Here is a 23,238-nt window from a genome sequence, read left to right as displayed (position 1 = left end):
TCAGCTAGTTAGTGCTTGTTAGAGGTGAGGTTCAAATCTAGGTAATCTGGGGGATCCCTGGATGGCTCAGCAGTTTAGCGCTGCCTTTGGCCCAGGGTGTGATCCTGGAGTCCTGGGATCAGGTCCCGCATCAGGCTCCCTGCATGGAACCTGCTTCTCCCTCTGTCTGCGTCTCTGCCTCTCTCTCTGTGTCTGTCTGTCTGTCTGTCTCTCTCTCTCTGTGTCTTTCATGAATAAATAAATGAAATCTAAAAAAACAAAAAACCAAACACAAATCTAGGTAATCTGGCTGGGCGGCCATGTTTTCCACAACTGCACTGTTCTCTCCTTTGATCCTCCTTATTAGCCTTATCAGTTAGATATTATTTTAGCATCTTTACAAAGAAAATCCAACATGTGAAAAGCCAGATTAACAAATTAGAGGGCAGTAATTTATATAAATTTATATATATTTCATATAAGAGTTCCTTTAAAAATGAACATCTTGCTGAGTGAAGTAAGTCAGTTGGAGAAGGACAAACATTATATGTTCTCATTCATTTGGGGAATATAAATAATAGTGAAAGGGAATATAAGGGAAGGGAGAAGAAATGTGTGGGAAATATCAGAAAGGGAGACAGAACGTAAAGACTGCTAACTCTGGGAAACGAACTAGGGGTGGTAGAAGGGGAGGAGGGCGGGGGGTGGGAGTGAATGGGTGACGGGCACTGGGGGTTATTCTGTATGTTGGTAAATTGAACACCAATAAAAAATAAATAAAAAAAAGAACATCTTATAACATATTTAAATTGCATTAACTTGTTAACTGCTTAAAAGGCGGTCTAAAAGGCAATGAAAAATAACAACAAAAGGCAATGAGTTGTAAGCCAAAGCATGAAAATCTGTGGCCAACTGAAAAATCAATCAGAAATAAATATTAAAGTATAAATCAATGGGAACATATAATTGTTTGTCAAGTTTTGCTCTCCTTTGGACTTTTTCCTGATATAATGTAAGAAAGAATTGGAAATTGGCACCCTACACGGCCTGTTCTTTTTGGCTTTCAGTGTTTAAAATATTTTTAACTAAAAAAAAAAAAAGAAGAAAAAATATTTTTAACTGGCTTTAAAATTCAGGAGATTTCAAATAAAAATCATGATTTCTGGCCTTAGGAAAATTATAGCAACCTTGGACCACATTCCTTTCTGGCAGCAATCCCTGGAGCCCGTAGTTTCCTTTTAGATGGCACTCATATGCGCCATTTCACTAGTCTTTCCCATTCTTAACACACCATAGACCCAGGGGCCTGTGCTGTTACTTCTCCTACTCCTATCCTGCTGAATGAAGTCTACATTTCTTAGCTGGGTGCCAGGATCCTTTGCGACGTGGCTTCACCTTACCATGTTAACTACTTAGCCAGCTAGCCTGTTAGCTCCTTAGCCCTTGAAGGCATTTGGATCTGCATCTTCTAAACTGTAGCAAGGTGTGCTTCTCATGCACTTTCGGAGCACCTCCTGAGGAATGTAAAGTGCCAGTCTTGAGTCTGCCTTACAAATATATAGCTTAGACTACAAAGAAATCATGACTACTGTTATTTTTAAAAGGTAATATAAATGTTATCTTTTTTCCTTAATACCTTTAATTAACTATGGTAGTTTTGTATAGTTTAAAAAACAGAGGACTCTAATTCTATTAAATTCTAATTCTAATAAATTCAACATTTATTGAGACCTTACCCTGGGAAAGATACCATTCTAGTTATTATTTAAGACACAAAGATGATTAAGAGTCTCTACTGCTATAGGAACTCAGTATCTAGTAGCAAATATACATACATAACAGGAATAAAGACAGTCATACAAATTAGTACTTTTGGGGCGCCTGGTTGGCTCCATTAGTTAAGCGTCTGCCTTAAGTCATGCATCAGCTCAGGTCATGACTACTGTTATTTTTAAAAGGTAATATATAAAAAAAAAAGGTAATATAAATGTTATCTTTTTTCCTTAATGCCTTTAACTTTAGCTGAGCAGGGAGCCTGCTTCTTCCTCTCCCTCTGCCCCTCCCCCTGCTTCCACTCTCTCTCTCTCTCTCTCAAATTAAAAAAATTTGTTTAGATCTTAAAAAACACCACATAAATGCTATTGAAATTGAGGGTAGAAAGTGTTTGAGTCTAATTTAAGGGAAATCTGGAAATCTTAGAAAGCTTCCAGGAGTATGTTGTTTTGATTTAGGCCTTAAAGAATGAACACAATTAAGGTATTTTTTTGAAGAAAGATTTTCTGGCAAAAAAGCCAATGATGGGAGGCAGAAAGGCAAGTTCCAGGTTTATTCCCGGTACTTGAGGATGGATGTGTATGAGATGTGAGAGAGTAGAATGAGAGATTGGATAGGAGAGTTCATTTGAGGATCATTTCATGCAGGGCTTTGAATGGCAGTCAGGAGAATTTTAAAAATGGAGAACTACCAAAGGTTTTAGTCTTTTAGAATAGATCAGGAGAAAGACAACAGGGAAATCTGTTAAAACTGTTGTAACACACCAGGTAAGAAATGCTGAAAGCCTGAAGCGCAGTAGTAGGTGAAAACGGGTTGATGTGAAGAATATTATGAATTCAACATGGGGAGAGTTGAAGGATGAGCTGGTGGGAAGGGAAGAAAGGAGCTCAGTTGGAGCTCAGTTTTGTAGTCAACCATGGAGGACTAGTTGGATCACTCACAAGAGCTGTCCAGCAAGCAATGGGAAATGTGGATCTGCATCTCAGGGGGAAAAGTGCAGCCAGATTTAGAGATCTGGGTGTCATTTGCTTGGAGGTAATGACCGTGGGTGTGGAGATGGTTGAGGTGCCTTGGGAGGGTAGGACTAAGAGTACAGCCATGGACAGAGTCTGGGGAAACAGCACTAGTTAAGGAATGAGCAAGGAAGGAAGACTGAGCAAAGAACAAGGAAGAGGTGGTAAAGGGGAAAAACCTATGGAGAGTTGCGTCAAGTGGGGAGAGAGTTCTCTCTGGCTCCGCCATTTATTCACATGGCTAATCTTGGGCAGCGGCTTAATCTTGGATCTTACTTTCTAGTATAGTGTAGAAGTTAGGTTAGATAAGCTTTACAGGTCTTTCAGTAAGAATAATCTTAGGAGAAAATTCTAAACCATTTCAAGGGACATTGAATACCTGAAAATATTATGGTTGTCTCTGAATCCCTGCATGGCTTTATTCATATCAGTCATGGAACACTGAGTGCAGACTGCTGTGTATTTATAGTGAATATTTGTGTGTAAACTTTTTGAGCCGTGCCAGATGGTACCATTCTCATACTTAGTTTGAAATTGTTCATTCCTTCATTTGTCCGACTGAGGTTTGCTGAGTGTTTCCCACCTGTGATGTACAGCACTAGGAGCTCAGTAAACAAGGCACAGTCACTTAAGCTCAGTAGCTTTGTAGAGTGGCCAACAGGAAAAAGGCAGTCACAGCTGTGGAAGAAAATGTTTCCATCAACAATAACAGAAGGTTATATTGTATTTGAGTAAGAGGAAAAAAATAATCAGGAATCACCTTATTTTAAACATTTTTCCTGCTATAGAAAGATTGAGATACTTTTCTTAATATAAGAACCACAAATTGAGGATTTTTTGTAAACTTTTTGAGAAAAGCCTAGCGAACTCGTTGCTGAATCACTAATACCAACTGATAAAATTTGGAATCATCATTAATATTCACAACCATTTTTTTAAGATTTTATTTATTTTTATTTTTTTAAGATTTTGTTTATTAATGAGAGGCAGAGAGAGAGAGGGGCAGAGACACAGGCAGAAGGAGAAGCAGGCTCCATGCAGGGAGCCCGACGTGGGACTCGATCCCGGGTCTCCAGGATCACGCCCTGGACTGAAGGCGGCGCTAAGCCGCTGAGCCTCACAGGCTGCCCTATTCACAACTGTTTGATAGAATGATTCATATAATTTATATAAACAATGTTTCACAAGTACTTAAACAACTGAATTCTATAAAAATTCTGCATGGATAATAATTGGAAACCCATGTAAAATAAGTAGGATTTTCAGAGGGGAAGAATTCTTAATTTCCTGGATGTCAGGTCCTTGAGAACAATAGTATGTGGACTCAAAGCAAAAATGCCCATCTTCTGAGTTTTTCCCTTAGCCTTCAAAACCTATATAGCAAGAACTTTACTGATAGAATGTGCTTGCGTTCTTAAAGGAGAGATCACATTTTTTATTATACATTCTCTCTTTCTAATGGGGAGGGTTTTAAGCCCCCTTCCCCCCCCAAATAATAGGAGTACATATTTGGGTACAGAGGGTACAAGGCCCAATTCATTCATTGATCCAACACATTTTCTTGAGCTCTTACAATGTTCTAGACACTTGCCATTCTCCAGTAAGGATGGAGAATGGGCACAGGTCCTACACTTTTGGAGGGGAGAGGAATGGTAACCAAGAAATGTCAGATAGTGAGAAGTGCTGTGGAGAACATTAAAACACGCTATTGTGGTGGGGATGCCTGACTGGCCACTTCAGGTTGGATGGCCAGGGGAGGGCCCTCTGAGGAGATGACCGCAAGATGAGACCTGGGTGACAAGAAGGAGATGGCTGTGCAAAGTCCTGGGAAGAGAAGTTTCTAGGCAGAAGGAACCCCTCAGCCCTGGCAAGCTGAGTCTTCATTTATTAGCATAACATTAGTGCCCCTGAAGGTGCTGCTCTTCCTTCAGGCCTATAGCTGGAAGTGTTTAATCCTGTGGTTGTTTAATCCTGTAATCCTGTGGTTGATATTCCCAGAGGACGAAGTCATAGGCCCGTAGCGGCGCTAGAAATGAAGATGTGGAAGAAACATATCTGGGACCAGGGTGAGGCAAGAGAGATCCTCGAGGCACAGAATGGGAGTCCCTCAGAGAAGGAGAGCAGCCTTGTGTTTTGCTTGCCTCCCCCTCGGGACAGCCCTGGGTTGGGGGAGGAAGTGAAGTTGCAATTTTAAGATGGATTTTAAGGCTCAGTGTCATGGTAGAGGAATCAAAATGCCAAGACTGTTCTATTTCTGCATGCTACATTGGAAGGGTTATTACATCACCAACCTAAGGTATCTCTTTTGTTTGTTATCCTAATAAAAATTTGCTTTTTTCTTTTTAATAGAATATGGATTGTGTTCAGTTCCATTTGAAAATAAGCTCTATCTAGTTGGTGGACAAACTACAATCACGGAATGCTATGACCCTGAACAAAATGAATGGAGAGAAATAGCACCCATGATGGAAAGGAGGATGGAGTGTGGTGCCGTCATCATGAATGGATGTATTTATGTCACTGGGGGATATTCCTACTCTAAGGGAACGTATCTTCAGAGCATTGAGAAATATGATCCAGATCTTAATAAGTGGGAGATAGTGGGCAATCTTCCAAGTGCCATGCGGTCTCATGGGTGTGTTTGTGTGTATAATGTCTGATTGAATCCATAGAATGATCCAGTAATCACTGTTTCAGGGTGTAGTTTAAAAAAAAGATAATTTGAGGCTTGGAGTCCCTTACTTATTGTTGTGGCCTGGCACGTAATGGGTGAATTCCCACGCCTAACTCCCACTCTTCCCCTTAACGCAGTGATGATTGATCCAGAAAAATCCTGTGTGTATTTACAGTTGAATCAATAGGGTTAACACCCCATAACCTCTGCTTTTCAAAGGTAACATGGAATGTTGGACATTTGGTTAAAAGTGAAATACCTTTGTAGCGAATTTTTCTCCTGGTAGCATCAACACTGGGTGCAGGTCAGAATCATTCTGTGGAAAGAAATGTCTCTTTTGAATCTGTAACGTACTAGTGTATATTAAGGTTCCATTCAGCTAGCAAGGAATTTGAAATTTAAGGAGGGAATCTTCTCTACCTCTACAAAACAACATTTTAAAACAGCTTTTTTTCACCATTAGATGTATTCAGAATATGGACTTACTTTGTCTTTTTTCTTTGTAGTGTGTATAATTTATTGTTTTTATTTACTGACTGCCAGAGGTATACAAGATACTGTACAAAAGATTATTACTGTTCAGAGTTTACAAACTAAATTTCAAAGAATGGCAAATCTGAAAAACTACAGAGAAAATAGTTAAATACTTGCTAATGCTAAGAGCTATTTTTAATTTTCAGCTTTGATGTAAATTGCTAGTTTAGGTGTCCTTAGTTCAAGCATGTTAGAAAATCCTCTTTATTCATAAGTATAGATACATATCTGCATGCAAAATTGAATTTTAGAGCCAGAAAGCATGTAGAACAGTTGTGACATAGTAGAAAATACATTGATGAGAAGAAATTTGCATTTATTTCCCAGCTGTGCCACTAACCAGATTTTTGTAACTTGAATCACTTAACGTCTCCTCGATTAGACCTATGCACTTTGGGTCATCGATGTGCCTACATGTGGGTCTCCATCACCCCTGGGGGAGCCAGAGGTAGCCTGGGTGACTGGTGCTTCTGGGCAGAAACACCTTTGTCCACTTTCCCCAGAGTGCCTGCAGTATTGCTTTGGGTGTGTGCCAAAACTTAAAAGTTGGGAAGCATTGTTTAAGTTAGCTGAACTTTTAGTGATCTGTTAGACCATCTATCCACACTCTTCGTTTTTTAAGAAATAGTAATTATTTTTAACTTTAAATATGGAGGTTGAAAACTACCTAATGCTTCTGATTTTTTTTTTTTTTAGAAAGAAACTGTTTAATGCATTCATTTCATATGGCATTTTAAATAGATACATCCCTTTGGGAATGCAAAATGGTACTACACAGAAGGAACCCCCCAAATGACCATATCTTTGCCCCACAAATCCTACTAGATTTGTAACCTAGAGAATACTATAAAAACAAAACAAAGGTAAATGCATGAGGATGTTTATGTCTGCATTATTTATAATAGCAAAAAAATTGGAAATAGTCTACACGTCCAAGAAGAAAGTGGACTAATGAAATAATGAAGTACTATCCTGCCATTAAAATAATTATTTGGAAGATTGTAAAATCATGGACGTGTCTGTGATATGGTAAGTAAAATAAGCACAATATAAAGGAGTATGTGCACTATGATCTTGCATGTGGAAGGTAATATGCAAAGCTGAAATCCATTGTGTTAGTGTAGCGGGATGTGGAATGATTTTTAATTTATTTAAATGTTTTTCTTTAATATTTGTGTTTTCAATAAAAATAAGTAAATCACTATATGTGTGGTGATACTTCAATTTGCCCTGAGTCAAAGGTTAGTCAGAATTAGTGAAACCACTTAGTTATAAACTATTTCAATCTATTATTGAATTGCAGGCTATTTCATTGCTTTCTAGAACACTTAGCAATTAATGCTGGAGCAGTTATGTGATGCCCAGTAGTGTTTTAGAGATCTGTTTTATGGAATAGATGAAAACAATTGGAATCACCTTCCTTTGCTTCTAGCTTATCTAGGTCCTATAAAATCCTGACTCGAGTCCAACCTCTGGGAATTCTTTCCTGACTGCTTAGCCACAGTAAAACTCCCATTGTCACATTTAAAGGATATATCATTATATATGTGTAGTATATATAATTTTGAGTTCATAAATCATATCTTAGTTTTTTTCAAGGCCTAACAATTTTTTTTTCCTAACAATTTTTTTTAAGATTTTATGTATTTATTCATGAAAGTCAGAGAGAGGGAAGCAGACACTTAACCAACTGAGCCACCCAGGCGCCCCAAGGCCTAACATCTTTCTATATTCAGTATACGTTTTTTTTTTTTTTTAGGGTTTTACTTACTTATTTGAGAGAGAGAACACAAATGATGGAGAGGGAGAAGCAGGCTGCCCATCGAGCAGGGAGCCCAAAGCGGGGCTCTATCCCAGGACACTGGGATCATGACCTGAGCCAAAGGCAGATGCTTAACTGACTGAGCCACCCAGGTGCCCTCCAGTGTACTTTTTAAAGAAAGATGATGGTATCAGTTATTTTTACAGAAAAGCATTCCACAGGTGCTGGAAAGATCTTGAAAATAGTTTGTGGTCTAAGTCACTTAATTTACTACTCCTATTTTCGGTAAAATTGTTTTTACTATTGTTTTGTGCACACAAGAACATACTAAAGAAGGTAAGGCAAACATTTCTGTCAGAATTATCCCACGTTACAAATCACTGTAGTATGAGTGAAAACTATTTTACTATGTTAAATACAAGCCATTGCTATGGGAGGGCTGGCACTATTTTGCAAAATAATTAAAATTGCAGAGATGACTATAAGTATGATTGATTTAAGAGGACTCTATCCAAGTTTTAAAGTTACTGTTTCTCTGGGTGCCTGGGTGGCTCAGTCGGTTACATGTGCGACTCTTGATTTCAGCTCAGGACATGATCTCAGGGTTGTGAGATTGAGCTCTCTGGGTGTGGAGCCTGTTTGAGATTCTCTCTCTTCCCCTCTCCCTTTACCCTTCACCCCCATCCTCTCTCTTTCTCCCTCTCTAAAAAATAAATACATAAAATAAATAAAATTACTATTTCTCACAAGTCATGTTTTTAATTTTGAGCTCCAACCATAACAGGGTCAACATCTAGAGCACTTGCTTCGAGGCACATTATTAGCCTTTGTTTACATTCATGAAAATGTATGCTTGTGTTATGGACTGAATGTTTGTGTCCCCCGAAATTCATAGCCTGAAGCCCTTATCCCCAGAGTGACTGTACCCGATAGGGCCTTATGGAAGTAATTAAGGTTAACTGAGGTTATAAGGGTAGTCTCTGAGACAGGATTAATGTCTCTGTAAGAGACACCCAAGAACTTTCTCTCCCTGCCTGTGTGAAGACACAGTGAGAAAGCAGCATCCACAAGCCAAGAAGAGTTCTCCCCAGAACCCAATCTGATCTCAGATTTCCAGCCTCCAGAACTATAAGAAAAATTTCTATTGTTTCAGCCATCCAATCTGTGGTGCTTTGTTGTGGCAGCCTGAGCTGACTAATAGAGCCTGCAAAGGAGAGAGTGCTTTATATGATGCAGTTTAGGTGCTGAATCAGCGGGTAGTAGACAGTCTGTTACCTAGACAATCCCCCTACCTTCCCTCCGCCCCCTCCCACACAAAGCAACCAGAAACACCTGCATTATTGGTTGGAAAATATCAGAAACTCTATAAATACAACTTAATTTTTCCTAGATGATAATAGATATAGCTGGGCATTTCTGCCTGCCAAGTTCTTGCCAAGACTGTGTGTGTACTGATGCCCTAACTCCCTCCCTACAGGGACACCTACACATTTTGAAATTGTGAGTCATAAACTTAACTCCTTATTTTATTTTATTTTATTTTATTTTATTTTATTTTATTTTATTTTATTATTTTATTTTTATATTTTTTTTAGAGAGAGAGTGCGAACAGGGAGTGGGGAGGGCAGAGGGAGAGGGAGAAGGAATCTCAAACAGGCTCCGTGCTCAGGGTGGGGCTCGATCCCAGGACCACAAGATCATGACCCTGGTGGAAACCAAGAGTTAGTTGCTTAACTGAGCCACTCAGGTACCTCTCTGATTAACTCTTTAACTCTTTAGCCCTCTGATTTATTTTTTTGAAGATTAATAAGGAGAGGGAGAGAGATTACGTGTGAGCATGGGAGGGGCAGAGAGAGAATCTCAAGCAGACACCACACTAAGCATGGAGCCCTGACTCAGAGTTCGATCTCAGGACCCTGAGATCACGACCTGAGCCAAAATCAAGAGTCAGAGGCTTAACCGACTGAGCCACCCAGCTGTCCTAGCTCTCTATAACTCCCTTTGGTGCTTCACTGAAGTGGTATTGAGCATCTTGCTCAAACCCTCTATGAATATTCTAGATTATATACAATTAGCCACAATTTAGGGGTGTTCTAGGCTAGTTTAGGAAGAATCCGTGTAAATTGTGTCCAGTTGTATACATAAGATTACGAATATTTTAACTTTAACCTTTAAAATTCAAACCACACCACAAACTCTTACCTCTGTACACCTACAAGTGCCTATAGAGGTTCTTGTTGGGGGATCTGAAATACCAGTGCTGTGTACTTCAGCCTTAATAGGGAGAGATGGAGTCACTTGTTCCCTGTCACCCCTCCCCCCAAAAAAGGCCCCACATACCTTACCACCTTTGCTTACCAACAAAAGATTGTGAGCACATGTAATCTGTGAACACTGTTAGCAATGCCTGCTTGAAACTTGCTAAATACCCCTTTCGGTATACGTGCAGGTGGATACACAAAGCGGCACTTGGATTTTCCAGGTGTGCACCTCTGCAGCCCTCACCCTTTAGCTCTTGCCTCCTCACGCCTGCCTCACTGAGGAGGAAATGAGGCAAGCCTTCTCCCAGTCAAGAGAGTATAGGCCCTTGTGCACAGGCAGCCATGGAGATAAGAGTTTCATTAGTTTATGTGTGATTTCTTAGACCTTTTTTTTAACTATTAAATATAAGACAACTACAGAAACAGATGAACAGTTTAGCAAACCCTCTTGTAACTGGCATCCATGTCAGGAGAGAGGACTGGCCAACCACTCCACACACTCTCCAGAGGCACCTTCCAAACACAGCCCCCCACTCCCATGAATAACCTCTGTCCTTACCATGGGGGTTATTTTATTTCTCTTGCTGGGTATTAGCACCTGCATCGTTCATTTGGCTGCTATTAAAGAATTATCACAAACTCAGTGGCTTAAGACAACAGTAATTTATTCCCTCAAAGTTCTGGAGGCCACAGGTCCAAAATAAGGGTTCTGCAGGGCTACTGCGTCTCTGGACTCTCTAGGGGGAGGGGAGGATCATTTGGTTCCAGCTCCTGGTGGCCGCAAGCATTCCATAACTTGCAGCCACAACTATCCAATCTCTGCCTTCCTGGTCGGATTGTCTCCTTCTCTTCTGATGGTATCAAATCTCCTTCTGCTTGACTTTTACAAGGACACTTGTGATTTGATTTAGGGCCACCTGGATAATCCAAGATGATTTATTCTTTTCAAAATCCTTAATGGAATTATATCTGCAATGACCCTTTTTCCAATAAGGTAACATTGACTGGTTCCAGAGAGTAGGATGTGGACTATTCTCGTTTGCCTTTGTTTTGTCCTTTAGGTTTCTTAACCTATAGGTTCCCCATCCACCTCCTCCTCCTCCTCCTTCTTTCTTCTTTCTTCTTCTTCTTTTAATACCTTGTACTTTATTTGTTGAAGAAGATAGATCACTTATTTTGCTTTCCCAAAGCTAAGGTTGTACTCTTTGCTTTCTTCTTGTGTAGTTTAGCATATTCCTCTGTCCTCTGTGTTTCCTATAATCTGGTAGTTTAATCAGATTCAGGTTTCATTTTTTTGATCAAAACTACTTTGTAGGTGATGGTGCATTTGTCAAAAGACACAGAATTGTTTCTTTTGGATGTTAGCAGCCGTAGATACTGTGAGGAGAAAACTGCTATCTGGAGTTGCTGCCTAGGCACTTTGTGGTATGACAACCCTGTTCACACCCAGAGTCTGGATATTTGTTTATGGAATTTTTTTATTGAAGCATAGTTGACATACAATACCCTGTTAGTTTCAGGTGTACATCATAGTGATTTGATATTTTTATGCATCAGAAGATAATCCTGCAAGAAGTCTAGTTACCGTCCATCACCATATAATGTTATTACAATATTATTGACTATATTCCCTATGCTGTACATTGCATGTCAGAATTTGGAAATTTAGATAAGGACCTGAGCTTAGGATTCCTGCCCAGGTTCCTGCTTTTCTCTTCTTTTTTTAATTAAATATTTTATTTCTTTATGCATGAGAGGCAGAGAGAGAGAGAGAGAGGCAGAGGGAAAAGCAGGCCCATGCAGGGAGCCCGACGTGGGACTCGATCCCAGGACCCCAGGATCACGCCCTGGGGTGAAGGCAGCGCTAAACCGCTGAGCTATCCAGGCTGCCCACCTGCTTTGCTTTTCTCTGGGCACCTTTTAAAATAACCACTTAGAGTGGAGCTGGGGGAAAAAAGTTAGTGACTTCTGCCCTAACCACCTAACAAGTAGTAAGTGCTTGCTACCCTGCTCCCTATCTCCGGATCCCTCCTGAGAGGGAGGAAGATAGCCTTTGTTCAGGCTCCTTGTGCTTCCCCCACTCCCCCAACTCCCAGCTTCTGGCATTTGTAATAAACCATGTGACTTTACTTCCTTCGTGTGAAAGTATGGAAACTGCAGCTTTATCAAAATGGCCTTAGGGTTTCACTTCGCAAAGTGGGAGCTCTGATGCTGAGGGAGCTGCTGACCCCTGTGGGCGGCTGATGCCTTCTCCTTCAGCAGGACATCATCTGCATACTCTTAATTTAATACACCCACTAAGGGCCCTCAACACAGATACCCAATACCTAGATCTGTGATTCATCAGAGACTGCCAGCTGGTGATTTCTAATGTTATCATCTTTTTCAGATGTATTTTTTTAATACATCTCTTTAAAGAGAAACTTTTCTTCATCTACTAGTTGTTTACCCAGAGGTATAGGAAAGGTAGGATAGATGCTTGATTCTTACTTTATGTACCAGTTTGCAAACTAAACAGCACCCTTCAAAAGTAATTTATTAGATTTAATGAGTTGTTTTAATCACTATGAACTTATGGATTTAAATGTATTTGTCATATTTCAGTCCATTGTCGTTACTCTTACTGAAGCTTGAATTATTCCATCTTAAGCCAACAGAACGATCTGCAGATTATTTTCCAGTTCCTTTGGCACAGCCCTGATAGTTTTTTATAGCTTCTTTGCTAACTGACATGACCGTATACTTCTGGCTCCTCTTGTACATCTCCTGCCTCAAACCTGGAATCTGAGATTTCTCCAAGAAGTCCTGGTTTCTTTTACTGAAAGATGGTATTTCAAGACCATAACGTGGACACTAGGGATGTTTCCTGCTACTAGATTGTTCATTGTTTCCAGGTCTAAAGTTGAAATACATAATAACAACACAAAAGACAGGAGATGGGTAACTAGAGTTAAAATTTTCTAAGGTCCTAGCATTGTCAGGCTAAAGACAATGTACGATGTTTACCTAACCTCTTCTTTTTTTCTTTCTTTTTTTAAAATTTTATTCATTTATTCATGAGAGACACACAGAGAGAGACAGGCAGACACAGGCAGAGGGAGAAGCAGGCCCCATGCAGGGAGCCCGACGTGAGACTCAATCCCGGGTCTCCAGGATCATGCCCTGGGCTGAAGGCAGTGCTAAACCGCTGAGCCACCAGGCTGCCCTATTTTTAAAGATTTATTTATTTATTCATGAGAGACACACAGAGAGAGAGAGAGAGAGAGAGAGAGAGGCAGAGACACAGGCAGAGGGAGAAGCAGGCTCCACGCAGGGAGCCTGATATGGGACTTGATCCCGGGTCTCCAGGATCACACCCTGGGCTGAAGTCGGTGCTAAACCGCTGAGCCACCCAAGGATCCCTACCTAACCTTTTCTATCCTAGTATCTGTAGCCCCATTTTCCCACAAAAAGTGTTCTCAGAGTCACTTGGAATAATAGAGTAATAGAACATTATATTTCATTTATTTTCTGCTACATCTTACACACACACCCCCGTTCTCAGAATAACAGTACTAACCTGAGGCTTGGATAGACATTTTCAGTAATTTGGGGCCTCTTCAAAATGCCAAACAGAAAGCAGATGCAGAGGTCAGGTTGAAACTGGCTCACTACCACCTGGGACTTGGGGTTTTAGTTAGAAGGAAAGGATGGTAAGGAATTCCAGCCAGGAACTCTAAACATATGTAAAAAGTAGGAACATTTTAGAGGATCTCATTCTTCACAATTAAAAATTTTTTTAAGTAATCTATACACCCAACATGGGGCTTGAACCTATAACTCTGAGAGTAAGAGTCACATGCTCCACTGACTGGGCCAGCCAGGCACTCCAACTTTTTTTTTTTTTTTAAGATTTTTTATTTATTTATTCATGAGAGACACAGAGAGAGGCAGAGACACAGGCAGAGGGAGAAGCAGGCTCCTCGCAGGGAGCCCGATGTGGGACTCGATCCAGCAACTCCAGAGGCAAAGGCAGATGCTTAACCACTGAGCCACCCAGGCATCTCCACTCCAAGTTCTTTATAATTTTTGAAGGTCTTTGAAACAGCCTTTGTTAGACCTTGCTTCTGTTTTTCCATCCTCCAGTTTCTAACAAAAGGCTTGGGGGCTCAGCCAAGAACTCATGAGAGGGCTCCTCCAGAAAACAATTCTCCCTTGTCAACATGTCAGGAAGTCTAATGAACACAAAGACACATAAAATTCTATTCAACTGTTTTTAAGAAAATACAGAAACCTGAAGTTATTGGTTTAAAAATTACTGATTCTTGGGGCACCTCGGTGGCTCAGTGATTGAGCATCGGCCTTCAGCTCAGGTCGTGACCCCAGGGTCCTGGGACCGAGTCCCACGGTCGGGCTCCCTGCATGGAGCCTGCTTCTCCTTCTGCCTGTGTCTCTGCCTCTCTCTTTGTCTCTCATGAATAAAGAAATCTTTTTAAAAAATTACCTATTCTCTTTGTTACCTCTGCTTCTAAAATAAGTAAGGAAGGCAAAGTAAAGGAGTCCATACCTTTTTCTCCCTGAAAAAGAAGAAGCTTCTTGAAGAAGATTTGGATCAGGAATTAGACAGTTTAGAAGCCCCCTGTATCCAAGCATTTATGCAGCCACACCCATATCATAGCACATGCCTGGTTATGAAATTATTGGAAAGTCTAAACCAAAATTGCACCCAGTGTAAACTGTCATCATTCTCTTGGCTGAACACAACTTCAGTCTTCAGGTGCATTTTGTGACTTTGTATTTCCTATTTGAGTTTGTTGTCTTGTGTACCTGTAATATTTTGGACAATAGTTCTTTTTTTTTAAGATTTTAAAATTTTATTTATTCATGAGAGACACAAGAGAGAGAGAGGCAGAGACACAAACAGAGGGAGAAGCAGGCTCCACACAGGGAGCCTGATGTTGGACTCGATCCTGGGTCTCCAGGATCAGGCCCTGGGATGAAGGCAGGCACTAAACCGCTGAGCCACCCAGGGATCCCCATGGACAGTGGTTCTAACGGGGGATCCCTCCATAGTGGCATTCACCTTCTGTGAACCTCTATGTTTTTATTCTGTAAGTTATAAATAAAGATGTTCTTGGCCATTGCGGTGGATGAGCTGAAGCTTTGAAATGTTATTTCAATGAGGAAGCTCAGAGTTTTATGAGAAAACATAACAAAACATCTGTGGAAGTAGCACAGCATCCTGTCTCATAAATCCAGTGTTGGAAACTTTCTCATCAGGTTCTTTTCTTTTCCTTCCCCTCCCTGTCTATAAAAGTGAAACATTTAGAAGAGTTTAAGGTGAAGTTAAGGAGAGCCACCCAACCCAGTTCTCCAGTGGTACATTTCTGAGGGCAACCAAGAAAAATGTATCAAAATTACAAGTGAAAAATCCTTTTGAATCAGAAGAGAACTTTATTAGTGTGGGAACACTTTTCATCTCTTGAGGTCCATGCAGAAGCAGCTCTGCTAGTTTAACATCATTAGCTTCTCTTGCTTCCCCCTAGGAAAAGAGGGATGGCTTTCCTAATTATTAAATTTAAAAAGAATAAACCAAGAAGCCACCACTCAACCCTTCTTCTTCCTCAGACTTGCACAAGGAGGCCTATAATTGAGCAACATTGCCTTCGATTAAGTGCTAAGAGATTGAGAATTAAGTCACATTCTTCAACATCAGCTTTTATCAGTAATAAAGATAATATTTCAATCACCTCTCTGCCTAATTTTTTGTCTTATTTCCCAAGTGGCTCAAAAGTTGGATGAGGATGAGGAGTGTTATTTTTTTTTTCTAGGATCCAAATACACATCTAAGAATTTATTCTACAGATACATTTATGTATGTGTGAAATGACACATGCATAAGATTATTCATTATGGCCTGTTTGTAACAGCACAAGACTGAAACCAATCTGGATGTCCTGTAGAATTATTTAAATAAATTAAGACACTGCTGTCCAATAGAGTACTATATAGTCATAAAATTTATGGACGCTCCAAAGAGAGATTAAGGAAAATGCACACACAAAAAAACAAAAACAAGGTACAGAACTGTGAATAAAGTGTACTGTCAGCTGTGTAAGAAAAGGAAAATTGCATAAATATTTGCTAATGCATTCATAGGATATTTTGAGAATGATATACAAGAAACTAATGATTTTTTTAGTTATGTTGCCTTGGGGAAAAAAAAACATGTAGCTAGATGCATTTTACATTTGTTGCTCCTTATAGTCACAGAAATAATGGGTGAGTGAAAACTCAAAGCAGAAATCATATGTCTCAAAGTCTTATTAAGTAGGTAAATCTCTTTGAAATTGTATTTGCTAGTAGATGGATTATAAATTAATCAGTCATTCACTCAATCAAAATGCATTCACACTTCTTTACTCTTGTAAACTGAGGTGATTATTATATTTTGACCTCTTAAAGAAATTTAATTCACCTTTGAATAAATCTGCATATAATTGAATACCTAAATTAAATTCTCAAATAAATAGAATAAGAACATAGGTACATGAATAGTTACACTATATGGCAAGTTTCACCATGAAAAGTCATTTGCTTATTCTCGCATATTCAGAAACTACTCCTTGAGAGCCTCCTCTGTGCCACACCCTGCCCTAAATTCAGAAAACAGAGTGGAGCAAGACACTGTCCCTGTTCTTCTTCTTTTTAAAGAATTTATTCATTTGAGAGAGAGCACATGAGCAGGGGGTGGGAGGAGAGGCAGAGAGAGAGGGAGAAGAAGACTCCCCGCTGAGCAGGGAGCCGCATGGACCCTGGGATCATGACCTGAGCCTGAAGAGAGACACGTAAGGGACTGAGCCACCCAGGGGCCCCATCCCTGTTCTTAGAATTTCCACTAACAGTGTATACAGACAATAAACAAATAAACAAGCAAATAATTTAAAAAAGTGATAGTCCTAGAACCACACTTATAAATAAAGCAAACTGGTGTTTATCAGAGGGAAGGGAAGATAGGGGGAAACCTGGTGCACTGTTGGTGGGATTATAAATTGGTATAGCCATTGTGGAAAACAATATGGAAGGCCCTCAAAAAAATGAAAATAGGGATCCCTGGGTGGCTCAGTGGTTTAGTGCCTGCCTTTGGCCCAGGGCCTGATCCTGGAGACCCAGGATCGAGTCCCACGTTGGGCTCCCTGCAGGGAGCCTGCTTCTCCCTCTGCCTGTGTCTCTGCCTCTCTCTCTGTGTCTCTCATGAATAAATAAATAAAATGTTTTTAAAAAATGAAAATAAAACTATAGCAATCCCACTTCAAATCCCAAAGGAAATGAAAATGCTACATCAAAGACCTATCAGCGCTCCAATGTTCATAGCTGCGTTGTTCACAATAGCCAAGACTAGAAACAAACTAAGTGCTCATCAAGAGATGAAAGGATTAAAAATGGTATATATAAATGGTATATATATATATTATTCAGCCATAAAAAAGAAGGAAAGTCTACCATTTGCAAAAATGGATAGATCTTGAAGGCATTATACTAAGTGAAACAAGTCAGAGAAAAACAAATACTGTGTGATCTCACTTATATGTGAAATCTAAAGAAAAAAAAAGAAAAAGAAAAAAGGTGACCAACCCCCCCCCCCCAAAAAAAAAAACCCAAACTCCTAGAAAAAGAGATCAGATTTGTGATTACCAGGGGCAGGGGGCAGGAGTGGTTGGAGGGTTGGATGAAGATGATCAAAATGTACAAACCTCCAGTTATAAGTAAGTACGAAGAATGAAGTACAACATGATGACTGTGTTAACATTGCTGGATGATATGTAGGAAAGTTGCCAAGAGAGTAAATAGTAAGAATTCTTACCACAAGGGAGAAAAAATGTTTTCTTTTGCATCTGTATGAGATGATGGGTGTCTTAATTAAACTTATATGGTAAGTTTCATGATATATATAAGTCAAATCATTATGCTATGTACCTTAAACTTATACATACAGTCCCGTATGTCAATTCTGTCTCAATAAAACAGGAAACAAAGCTATCAGGTGGTGATCAATGTTATGTTAAAAAAGGGAGGATAAGGGCAGCCCCGGTGGCTCAGCGGTTTAACGCCGCCTTCGGCCCAGGGCGTGATCCTGGTGACCCGGGATCGAGTCCCACGTCCCTTGTCAAGTCCCACGTCGAGTCCCAGGTGGGGCTCCCTGCATGGAGCCTGCTTCTCCCTCTGCCTGTGCCTGTGCCTCTCTCTCTCTCTCTCTCTTTCTGTGTCTTTCGTGATTAAATAAATAAAATCTTAAGAAAAGAATGAAGTCTTCTTACAAAAAAAAAAAAAGTGAGGATAAAGTAGGTGGAGTGGGGTCATTGTGAGGGAATACTGTTTACATAGGGTGGTTAGCAAAGGTCTCTGATAAGATGATATTTGTGCTGAGGGAAAGACCAGAACCTTGGAAACAGCAAGTGCAAGGGCCCTGAAGCACCTGTACTGTGAGATCTTCTGTGTATTTGTTATCCAAAAGGATTTATCCTCGGCTTAGTTAATTCTTGTAGAATATTTTACATATACAGAATTAAGGAGCAATTATATTAATAAATGCATACACTCATTAAGCAATCAATTCATAAGAAATGCAGAGGGTGAATTTTCATGAAAACAAGTTCATTTTGCAAATGAATCTGCAATTTAGGATTTTACAAAGCCTACAGGCTGACTCACGTGTCTATACTTGGTCCACAACAATACTCCTAAAATCCTAAAATGATTGATTAAATTCTCTATATTTCTCTCAGTGACTCTTTCTAGTGCTCTAAGAACCAGAACAAACTCTTTACATCTCCTGTGAGTCTCCCAAAGTTTACTTTATCCAGAGACAAAGGAGGAAGAATCCTTCAAGTTGGTAACTCTTAGCTCTGTTTTTAGAGTAAACATAACCATTTAATGAAAACAGACAATGTGCGTGCGCTGAGTGTTATTTTAAGGGAATCAACAGAGGAGGGAGAGAAGGGGGGAAACCAGAAGAGATCAAAAGGTTATTAAACAACCTGGAATTAATAATAATAAGCTTTTGAAAAAGCTTCAAGCCAGTGTATCCTGTTTTTTTCCTGTCTACCTTCAATAAAGAAGTGGTCATTAGAGCTATGATTTAACTAAACTCCAAGCTTTCCTGAGGCAGAAGACAGAGGCTGTTTTGTTTACTTTTGTGTCTTCAGGGACAAGCACATGGAAGGCTCACTATGTATATTTGTGGAATTAATTATTAATGTTAAACTCTGCGGTAGCAACCATAATTTTTCTACACTGCCTGGAGACACTTGGGTTCAATCTTGCATACAGGTTTCTTATTATTTTTCCAAAGCCAGCCCACAAAAAAAACCCAAAGAAGATGAAATGGAGAATTTCAGGCCCCGCCCTGTAGTCACAGAAAATGGGACACTGCCTGCTGTGGGCATCACAAGAATTTCAAGGTCCAGGACATGGAAGTTAAACCCAGATGGCTTAGCTCCCCGAGCCTTGGAATGATCACCTTACATGGTAGTCTAAGTTGCTTCTGAGCCGCTGGGACTGTAGAAAGCAGGGAGTCTCACTGTATGTCCCTTTGATTTGGGGGATAACCTGTTCTGCAGATTTGCCAAGAGATGCAAACTTTGGGTGCACCCCGAGAAATGCAAGGGAGGCAATGGGAAGCCACATTCACCCTCTTGCATCTGAATCTCATTTATATCTTTGCTCTGCTTGTGAGCTCATTCAAAACTAACTCAAAATAATATCAACTTGAATTAAAGCCAACTATTTATTCTCTCCATTCCCGAAGCCTAGGCCAAATCCCATGATCGACTTGAGCTCTAGCTCTGTGTTTACAGTGAACATATTTTAATAAAAGATGACAAGTAGTGCACAGTAAGTATTTTTAGAGTAGCTAGAAGAACATGCTACAGCCCTCAAAGAGATGGCTTTCTAATAAGGGAGACAAGAAAGTATAAAAACTATTCCCATCAAAAGCAATGCAAAGCTATAGGGTCTAAGACCTGTAATGAGCCACAGGATATTCAATTTTATGTAATAGTGTGGAAGTCTGCCTTTTCAAATTACTTATTTTTTATAGAATTTTGAAATATAGTAAAAGATTATCCAGTATGGAATTTTTTAATCTATTTAAACTAGATCTTCTGTATGAATATAGCACAATATCGGACACTTCTACCCCTAACTCCAATATTTCTCTAGAGTTGGGGTAGAAGTCCACAGTACTAAACCTCTCAGTGGGGCAGCCCCGGTGGCGAAGCGGTTTAGCGCCGCCTGCAGCCCAGGGCGTGATCCTGGAGACCCTGGATCGAGTCCCACGTCGGGCTCCCGGTGCATGGGGCCTGCTTCTCCCTCTGCCTGTGTCTCTGCCTCATTCTCTCTCTCTCTCTGTGACTATCACAAATAAATAAAAATTTAAAAAAAATTTAAAAACAAAAGGAGATGATCCTTTACTTCTGAGAATGGTACATTACATAATAAAAAAGTGAGAAATTGATGACCCATGAATGGGGACAATTGCAAGAATGATGTCCTTGAGAAAAAGACATCCAGAGCATGAGGGGACTAGCCTTTGATAGAGCAATAGCACTTGTATTGTAACAAGTGGGAAAATAGAAAATATTGAGAACGAGAGGGAAGGAGAGAAAATGGTGTCCACGGATTACAGTACCTACAGCCAAGCTGCAGCCCAGCAGGGCTACAGTGCATACACCGCCCAACCAACTCAAGGATATGCACAGACCACCCAGGCATATGGGCAGCAGAGTTATGGAACCTATGGACAGCCCACTGATGTCAGCTATACCCAGGCTCAGACCACTGCGACCTATGGGCAGACCGCCTATGCAACTTCTTATGGACAGCCTCCCGCTGGTTATACTACTCCAACTGCCCCCCAGGCATACAGTCAGCCTGTCCAGGGGTACGGCACTGGTGCTTATGATACCACCACTGCTACGGTCACTACCACCCAGGCCTCCTATGCAGCTCAGTCTGCATATGGCACTCAGCCTGCTTACCCAGCCTATGGGCAGCAGCCAGCAGCCACCGCACCTGCAAGACCACAGGATGGTAACAAACCCGCTGAGACTAGTCAACCTCAATCTAGCACAGGGGGTTACAACCAGCCCAGCCTAGGATATGGACAGAGTAACTACAGTTATCCCCAGGTACCTGGGAGCTACCCCATGCAGCCAGTCACAGCACCACCATCTTATCCTCCTACCAGCTACTCCTCTCCACAGCCGACTAGTTATGATCAGAGCAGTTACTCTCAGCAGAACACCTATGGGCAGCCGAGCAGCTATGGACAGCAGAGTAGCTATGGTCAACAAAGCAGCTATGGGCAGCAGCCGCCCACTAGTTATCCCCCCCAAACTGGATCCTACAGCCAGGCTCCAAGTCAATATAGCCAACAGAGCAGCAGCTACGGGCAGCAGAGTTCATTCCGACAGGACCACCCCAGTAGCATGGGTGTTTATGGGCAGGAGTCTGGAGGATTTTCCGGACCAGGAGAGAACCAGAGCATGAGTGGCCCTGATAACCTGGGCAGGGGAAGAGGGGGATTTGATCGTGGAGGCATGAGCAGAGGTGGGCGGGGAGGAGGACGCGGTGGAATGGGCAGCGCTGGAGAGCGAGGTGGCTTCAATAAGCCTGGTGGACCCATGGATGAAGGACCAGATCTTGATCTAGGCCCACCTGTAGATCCAGATGAAGACTCTGACAACAGTGCAATTTATGTGCAAGGCCTAAATGACAATGTGACTCTAGATGATCTGGCTGACTTCTTTAAGCAGTGTGGAGTTGTTAAGATGAACAAGAGAACCGGACAACCCATGATCCATATCTACTTGGACAAGGAAACAGGAAAGCCCAAAGGTGATGCTACAGTATCCTATGAAGACCCACCAACTGCCAAGGCTGCTGTGGAGTGGTTTGATGGGAAAGATTTTCAAGGAAGCAAACTTAAGGTTTCTCTTGCTCGGAAGAAACCTCCAATGAACAGCATGCGGGGTGGTATGCCTCCCCGTGAGGGCAGAGGGATGCCACCCCCACTCCGTGGAGGTCCAGGGGGCCCAGGAGGTCCTGGGGGCCCCATGGGTCGCATGGGAGGCCGTGGAGGAGACAGAGGTGGCTTTCCCCCAAGAGGACCCCGGGGTTCCCGAGGGAACCCATCTGGAGGAGGAAACGTCCAGCACCGAGCTGGGGACTGGCAGTGCCCCAATCCGGGGTGTGGAAACCAGAACTTGGCCTGGAGAACAGAATGCAACCAGTGTAAGGCCCCGAAGCCTGAAGGCTTCCTTCCACCACCCTTCCCGCCCCCGGGCGGTGACCGTGGCAGAGGCGGCCCTGGGGGCCTGCGGGGTGGACGAGGTGGCCTCATGGACCGCGGTGGTCCCGGTGGGATGTTCAGAGGTGGCCGCGGTGGAGACAGAGGGGGCTTCCGTGGTGGCCGGGGCGTGGACCGAGGTGGCTTTGGCGGAGGAAGACGAGGCGGTCCTGGTGGGCCCCCGGGACCTTTGATGGAACAGATGGGAGGAAGAAGAGGCGGGCGTGGAGGACCTGGAAAAATGGATAAAGGCGAGCACCGTCAGGAGCGCAGAGACCGGCCCTACTAGACGCAGAGACCCCGCAGAGCTGCATTGACTACCAGATTTATTTTTTAAACCAGAAAATGTTTTAAATTTATAATTCCATATTTATAATGTTGGCCACAACATTATGATTATTCCTTGTCTGTACTTTAGTATTTTTCACCATTTGTGAAGAAACATTAAAACAAGTTAAATGGTAAAAAAAAAAAAAAAAAGAAAGAAAGAAAATATTGATAAAGATACTGAAAGAGTTGGTGGTTAGAGTCCCTGTTTAGTTGCTACATTTTATTCAGTAAAGTATGTGATAGATCATACTAGTTAGGTATGTGATAGTTAGGGAGGGTTAAAATTTCTTTCTTTTTTTAGAGATTTTATGTATGTATATATGTATTTATATTGAGAGTGCCCCCACTGCGAGCAGGGGGAAGGCACAGTGGGACAGGGAGAGAGAGAATGTCAAGCAGACTCTGCACTGAGCACAAAGCCCAACATAGGGCCCAATCTCACATCCTTGAGCCAAAATCAAGAGGCAGCCACTTAACCGACTGAGCCACCCAGGTACTCTAGGGAGAGTTGGAATTTCCAACAGAAAAAAAGAAAAAGAAAATATAAAACAGTTGATGACTGAGAGAGTGAAATGTTGACCTTA

At 41.4% G+C, this 23,238-nt stretch overlaps 1 protein-coding gene and 1 pseudogene across 3 annotated transcripts in view; both read left to right on the top strand.

Annotated features, from left to right (window-relative positions):
- KLHL23 (kelch like family member 23) overlaps positions 1 to 7,177 on the top strand; it is a 35,196-nt gene extending 28,019 nt beyond the window's left edge. For all 3 annotated transcript variants that reach the window (XM_072811340.1, XM_072811339.1, XM_072811341.1), the window contains exon 4: positions 5,115 to 7,177. In XM_072811340.1, coding sequence (XP_072667441.1) covers positions 5,115 to 5,425 — 311 coding nt within the window. In that variant the 3' untranslated portion in view covers positions 5,426 to 7,177. The remainder of the gene's footprint in view (positions 1 to 5,114) is intronic.
- A 13,446-nt stretch (positions 7,178 to 20,623) lies between these two features.
- Positions 20,624 to 22,817, top strand: LOC140624612 (RNA-binding protein EWS pseudogene; annotated as a pseudogene).
- Positions 22,818 to 23,238: the final 421 nt, after the last annotated feature.

The sequence above is a fragment of the Canis lupus genome, chromosome 34 (assembly GCF_048164855.1).
Source record: "Canis lupus baileyi chromosome 34, mCanLup2.hap1, whole genome shotgun sequence".
NCBI classification, from domain to species: Eukaryota; Metazoa; Chordata; class Mammalia; order Carnivora; family Canidae; genus Canis; species Canis lupus.
Note: the sequence above shows the minus strand (reverse complement) of the source record. Positions and strands in the feature narration are given on the sequence as shown.